The sequence below is a fragment of the Heterocephalus glaber genome, unplaced genomic scaffold (genome assembly GCF_053883595.1).
Source record: "Heterocephalus glaber isolate CG9 unplaced genomic scaffold, H.glaber_assembly_v1.0 deba00001606, whole genome shotgun sequence".
NCBI classification, from domain to species: domain Eukaryota; kingdom Metazoa; phylum Chordata; class Mammalia; order Rodentia; family Bathyergidae; genus Heterocephalus; species Heterocephalus glaber.
This window is the reverse complement of record NW_028258377.1, coordinates 38,735,845-38,742,923: the sequence shown is the minus strand read 5'-3', so window position 1 is coordinate 38,742,923 and position 7,079 is coordinate 38,735,845. Positions and strand designations below refer to the sequence as shown.

Sequence of the window (7,079 nt, the reverse complement as noted above, 5' to 3'; positions counted from 1 at the left end):
AAAGTCTATGTTATGAAATAGAAAAATAAAAAAGGTGTCTCCTTATTGTCAACTATTCATAACACAGAAATGATAGAACTTGTGAAAAGAAATGAAACTAAAAATATTCCAGGACTGGTGATTAAGCTCAGTGCTACAGCGCCTGCCTGGCAAGCGCAAGGTCCTGATTTCAAACCCCAGTATCAGAAAAAAAATATATATATATATTCCAGTAGTGGTCAATGATTATAATAACTCTGGGTAGTGTTGACAGACATGACCAGCATCTAACAGGCTATCCTATAATCAAAAAGCAAGGAAAAACATATTATAAAATATTTATGCATCTTCTGGACCAAATGTGGAACTCGCCATTTATTCAAAATAAGGAGGTTCAAAAAGTAATTTACAATTTAGATTAGGTCTAATAGACAAAATAACTGAAAAATAAGGGATAATGAAACGCCAACCAGAATGTCCATCATTGATGTCCTCACCATTACACTTAGTGGGTAGACATTTTATGGAAATTATACCACCCAGAGAATAAAAAGAAAAGGCAACACAACAGTGTAAAGTATGTTGTTCAAAGAAAGACAGTAACACAAAAAAGAATTTGGAAAGAGACTAGATACTACTGACCAAATGTAACATTATGTTGTGTATTGAATGTTTTAAGATACACCATACACAGAAAAATTACTGAATTTGATTTAAGTTGTTTTTATATTTTTAAGTTATAAAAATTAACAAAAAAATATGCAATTTTTGGTCATCCTGTATTTAGTACATGATTGGACTGGTAAGGCGTTAAGTAATTCACCTATTATGGAACTCCTCCCCCTGCCCTCCTGAATCCCTCCCCCCCCACACACATACCCCCTTTGTATTTCTACCAGGTTAGCCTTTCTAAAGGTGATGACTCCTGTCCTGTCACTTCAGCAAGACTTTCCTACTGTCACTGCTTACTGCACTCCTAACCAAACTGAACAGTTTTGACCCCTTAAGACACACCATATTCTCCTGTGCTATTTCTCCTGAATGTTCCCTTGATGAAGACCTGGCAAACAGGTGTGATTTTTTCCTTCCATTTACTCCTTTATGCTTTGTACCACTTCTACCATTTAACCCATTCAGCCTTGTATTACAGATAATTTGTGCTTCCCCATACTTTATGAATGTGCAAATCTCAGAACACACTTCGGGAAAGATTTCGGTTCGTTTCCGTGACAATGGCTAACATTTATTCATTGGTGATATTTTTATTTCCCTCACAACACCTTTAAATGCAGTATGTACAGATACATCTTTTTTGGTTGAAGTGAATAGTTTTTTCTGATTTTTCCCCCACTTAACACACAATGAAATTCATATGTATATATATATGTATCATTTTTTTTTCTTTTTTGGTACTGGGAATCAAACTCAGGGCCTCGCGTTTGCCAGGCAGGTATTGTGCCACTCAGCTACATCCCTGGCCCTGTACCTCATTATTTTTAATGGCTTCTTAATCTATAAAATGGATATCACCTACTTTATTTAACCACTATGAACTTTTAGAAAGCTTTTAAAAGTTCAGTACTGATTATGCGGCACTGTGTCTTTGCACACTTGTACAGATACACCAGAAAGATACCTTCATAGAAATGAAGTTACTGAGTCAGAGGATGGGCACATTTTTACCTTAATGCCAGTTTGTCTTCCAAAAACCCAAAATTTATGTTTCTATCAATAGTATATGATTGTGACCATTTTTAGGTCCGTATTTTATTGTCATTTTTATTTCTGCCAGTCCGTTGCCCAAAAATGTTATCACTGTCATTTAATTTCCCTCATTACTGCTCAGAAAAAAATACCTTTTCATATGTTGGCTTTTTGTAGTTTTTCTCTGAGGATTGTCTAACCATATATTTTTGCCAAATTTTCTACTAGATTCTTTTTTGATTTATATCAATTTTTTATAGATTTTGGATATGAATCCTTTTCCCTAACATTATGAAGTGCCTATTCCCAGTTTGTCATTTGTTGTTCAACTTCCTTTATGGTGTCATATGTGACTTAATTTTTAGGTAGTCAAATCTTTAACTTCTTAATTTCTGCCTTCTCTAGTCTGTCTTAATTAGAAAAGTCTTCTCAGTCCCATAATTATAAAAATGTTTTCTTCTGATAGTTTTTGGATTTTTGGTACCAGGGATCAAAGTTTTATCTTTTTTGAGAGACTTGCTCTGTTACGTTTGCATTTTCTCTTAGAAATTTAGTCAGCTTGTGGACTCAGGACCTTGCGCTTGCAAGACAGGCATGATGCCACTGAGCTAAACCCCCGTCCCCTCGTTACCAGTTTTTAAAAACATTTGTTGAGGGGCCAGGGATTTAGTTCAGTGGTTTCACCCCCTGCTGCACAAGCGCAAGGACCCGAATTCAATCCCCAGTACCAAAAAAACCCAAAACAAATAAAAAAATTTGTTGAGATTTTTTGTTTGGATTGCATTTTATTTATAGATTATCTGAATAGAGTGGGCGTCTGTCTTTGAAATACTGAGTCTATCATTTTTTGACCCTTTCCTATATCTCCTTAATCAGTTTTTTAGTTCTTTTTGCCTGTTGTAAAGTTTTATAGCTTTTTCCTACTATATCCTATACGTTTTTGTTGGATTTCTTCCTACTTTTTATTGCCATTGTGAGTAGGATCCACTTTTCTATTATCTTTCATTTCTGACCATCTTATTAATCTTAGTTTTGTTGATTTTCTTGGTATACTATTGCACCACCTGCAAAAACAATGAGGGTTTTCCTCTTTTTTTTCTGTCATTTAGCCATTTCTTTTTATTATCTTACTCAACTGTTTATAACCTCTAGGGCATCATTTTAGAATAGCCAAACTAGGAGGCATCTTTCTCTGATTTGTGTGTGTGTGTGTGTGTATGGTTTTGTTTTGTTTTGTTTTGTTTTACTTTGAGACAGGGTTTCACAAAGTTTCCTAGGCTGGGTTCAAACTTGTGATCATCCTCCCTCAGCCTCCCAGAGTGCTGGGATCACAGGCATGTACCACAACATGTGGTCCTTTTTTTTTTTTTTCTTAAATTCTTTTATTGGTACATTGTAGGTATACAACACAATTACATTTCTCATTGGGAATTGTACCTTTACATAATGCATCTTGGTTCTTATTTTTTCTCCATTCCTAGCCCTCCCTTCACCCCTCCACCCTTCCCTATTTACAAAGACTTTATTTCCATTTTTTCCATTTCTCATCATTTTTCCTTTCTCTTCTTTCCTTTCCCTTCTTTCCTTTCCCCTGCCCCTCCCACTACCCCTACCCCTTTGGACCTTTTCTTCCTATTTTGCATTATCGATTATTCATTCTAATCAGTGATACATTTTAGGTATACAATATAATGACATTCATCATTGGAAATTTGCGCCTTTACATAATCTCTCTTGGTTCTTATTTTTCACCCTTGCCCAGCCCTCCCTTCAACCCTCCATCCCTATTTACAAAGATTTTGTTCCTATTTTTCCATTTTCTCGTATTCCATTCCCTTCTATCCTTTCCCCTAGCCCTCCCACTTCCTTCCCCTTTGCCCCTTTTCTTCCTATTTCACATTACCTATTATACATTTTAGTCCTTATTACACTTTCAGTTTCTCACACCAGAGAAACTATTCGGTATTTACACATGTGTCCTATTTATTTCACTTAAGAGTATGGCCTCAATGTGCATCCATTTAGCTATAAATGTCTCTAATTTCTCTTTTTTTATGGCTGAGTAGTACTCCATTTTATAAAAAAAAAACCCACATTTTCTTTATCCAGTCTCCAGTTGATGGGCATTTGGGCTGTTTCCAAGTTTTAGCTATCACAAATAGTGCTGCTATGAACATTGGGTGCACGTATATCACTGTGGTATGATTCTTTTAATTCTTTGGGAAAGATCCCCAGCAGGGGAATAGCTGGGTCAATTGGGACGTCTAGCCCTAGTTCTCTGAGGTATCCCCATACTGATTTCCACAGTGCTTGCACCAGTCTGCACTCCCACCAGCAGTGGAGCCAGGGTTCCTCTTTCCTCACAGCCCTGCCAGGATTTGTTATTGGTTGATTTCATGATAGCAGCCATTCTTTCTGGAGTGAGGTGGGGTCCTATATATTTTAAGTGCTTGCTGTAGATATTTGAGAGAAGAATTTTGTCAGATAAGTTTCTTCTGTTATTTGCTAGGGATTTTTTTTTATCAAAACTCAGTTGTATGAGGAAGGTCCCGAGTTTGATCCTCGGTACCAAAAAAACAAAACCAAACCTCAATGTTACAATGTATTATAGGCTTCCTTGATAGCTACTGAGCTAATCCTTTTTTCTTTTAACCTGTTAATGCAGTAAATTATTTTGAATTATTCTCCTGTTGTACGATCTTTGCTTTCTTGGGACAAAAACCACTGAGTCATATACTCTTTTCAGTACCCTTACTACTAAATTTGGTTTATTTAGAGTGTTTGTTTCTGACTGGCCTACATTTTTTTTTTTACTTATATTTCTCCTTACTAAATAGTTCATATACTTGGGAGCTAGGTTTATCTTGAAGATTTTATTACACTCATGAAACTGTGTTAGTCTAGTAGCTTTGAAAGGTGAAATTTTCACCATCTTTGTAATTTTAACCATCATAATCAAGGGCTGTTAATATCCTAGCCACTTTTCTCTGATCATGAGCAAATTACCAATTTCATCAAATGTCAGCTTTTTAAATGGTAAATGGAGATAAAATCTAAAATCTAACTTGCAGTATTGTTGTAAGGATTAAATAAGATACTGTTTGGCATTGCTGTCTCCTGTAAGGTAAATGCTCATCAATCTTATCCACTGTTCTCACTGGTGTTCCTTTAGGTAGATGACTGTAGTCACCTCAGTCATCCCAGCTGTTGCACTGTGTGGTTGTAAACTGTACACTAGAGAGAGGGGGCATAAAGATGGGCTAATGGTCCAGCCAGCACCGGCAGCCCCAGCTCCATGTGAAACTCTTCAGCAGGTCTGGATCTCCTGTGATCTAGAGCTTTTTCGTGAAACCGCAGGGCTGTGTCTCAGCAAACCCACCTGCAGGCAAAAGGTGCCACCTGTGTTGTACAGGCAGCCAGGGCAGGGACTCCATGTGCACCTTGACGTGGTTGCCTGTCTGGGATTTGTTCTCTTATTTTAGGAATGCTTCTTTATCATAGCTATTGAAGATTTTAACCTGAATGGGAAATAACTTTTTGAATTTTTAAATAATTTTTTGGTATAAGACTTTTGTTGAGATATTGGGACTCTGTTACTATAGCAAAACCTAACCTGTACCAACTGACACAGTGTAACTCGTCCCCATTTTTAGTTACCATTCTGCAGTATGAGAGGTGGGCAATACCTTAAGAACTGCAAAGTGTGGGCTTTATTTTAATTTGTACATCTGTATGCGGTGCATTATGGTGTTTCAGTACATGTATATAATGTATATTAAATCAGTAATAAAATCAGGATCGTAATGTAGAAAGCTCTGGAAAAGAAGTCTGTACATGACTGGTTCTCACAACATTTTGTGAGTTTTCTTGCTTTTTGAGGAACTGTTTAGATGTTTAGTGTTTTTTTGAAAGGAGCATAAAATGTTACGCTGAGATAAATGTGTAAAGTAAAAAATGGAGACTTGTTGCACTCTCATCAAGAAGAATATGGTCCTTTTTTCCAGGCTTTACTACTTCAATAATCCTTCATCTGATACTTCAAATGTATTTATGTTGAGTCATTTCTTTCTCTTTTGCTGGTGAACCAGAAGATCACGAAATGATTCTGCAGAGGCAGTAGCATTACGTTCAGTTTCTTTTTTTGTATGTATCAGATAAGAGGCCTGCAAATGGAAGTTGTCCACCTCACATCCTTTGTACGGTGATGGCAATAATGTTGCCTTTTCACCACAGGATTGACATTTATTAGTTCATCAACCTGCTTCCAAAGAACTGAAGGTCTCTGTTCCTGCTACAAGTCACTTTTCATCAATGTTAGATTTTGACAGGCTACTTTTGTTTTTACAAGTATTTCTTCTTTTTAATGTTTAGAAACGTCTACTTTAAAGAGATTTTGGGGACAAGGGCCTGTAAGGACCAAGTGGAAATTAGTGCATATATTTACAGTCAGGATTTCTGATTCTTCATTTAAGAGAGCAAAATAAAATTTTGAGGTTTAGCTCAGTTTAAGCTTCTAAATCATCCTCTCTGAACCAAAGCTATTTTCTAGTTGGTAAAAATTTTGCAGATCTGAAGAATAAAAGTAGCATAAGGGGCTGGCTTCTGGCAAACTTTTAATAGTAGGAGGAGGACCTGGCAGCCGTGGGTGGTCCTCCAGGGTGGTCATCCCCCGGGGACAGAAGATCCCTGGCTGGCTGCCCACCCTCCCTGTGGCTCACTGCCGTGTGTGTGCAGCAGGGCTCTCCATCAGTCACCTCAGCCTGGGCAGGAGGCCTGCTGCACAAATGGGCTGTGGGAGTTTTGCAGTTCTTAAGTATTTGCTTATGTTAACAGGTATGTGTGATAGAGGAAAGTGGAGAAGAGTTAAGGAACTGAGAGCACTAGGAGTGGGCCTGCAACTTTCAGTTCTAGAGAAGCAGCAGCTTGGTCTTGTTTATTTTTTCCAGCTATTTCTGGATTCTGCTTATAATTATTGAAGTTATTTCACAGTATAATTATATTGCTGTTATGCATTTTAACAATGACATATAATTATCAGACATCATATATATATGTAATACTACATATTATTTTCCCATTAAAGTAGCATTGGCTTCCTTTTCCAGAGCAATAATGAAATTTCACAGTATGAAAATGGAAGAAATCAATAAAATTATTCGTGATCTTTGGCGGAGTACCTATCGTGGACAAGGTAATTAACAGTGCATCATAAAAGCTCTAAGGCCCTGCCCTCAGCTCTTCCACATGTGATCTCTCTTCATGCAGACATTACACGGACCCCTTTCTGAGCATCTCTTTGAGATTCTCTTAAAAATGTTTATCTTGGGCCAGGGATTTAGCTCAGTGGTGCCGCCACCTGCCTCAAAAGCGCAAGGACCAGAGTTCGATCCTCGGTA

General features: G+C 37.3%; 1 protein-coding gene across 3 annotated transcripts in view; it reads left to right on the top strand.

Moving 5' to 3' along the window:
* Positions 1 to 7,079, top strand: part of Rad50 (RAD50 double strand break repair protein) — a 138,690-nt gene that overhangs the window by 116,985 nt on the left and 14,626 nt on the right. For all 3 annotated transcript variants that reach the window (XM_087194551.1, XM_087194550.1, XM_004836612.3), the window contains one exon: positions 6,789 to 6,874. In XM_087194551.1, the coding sequence (XP_087050677.1) occupies positions 6,789 to 6,874 (86 nt within the window). The remainder of the gene's footprint in view (positions 1 to 6,788; positions 6,875 to 7,079) is intronic.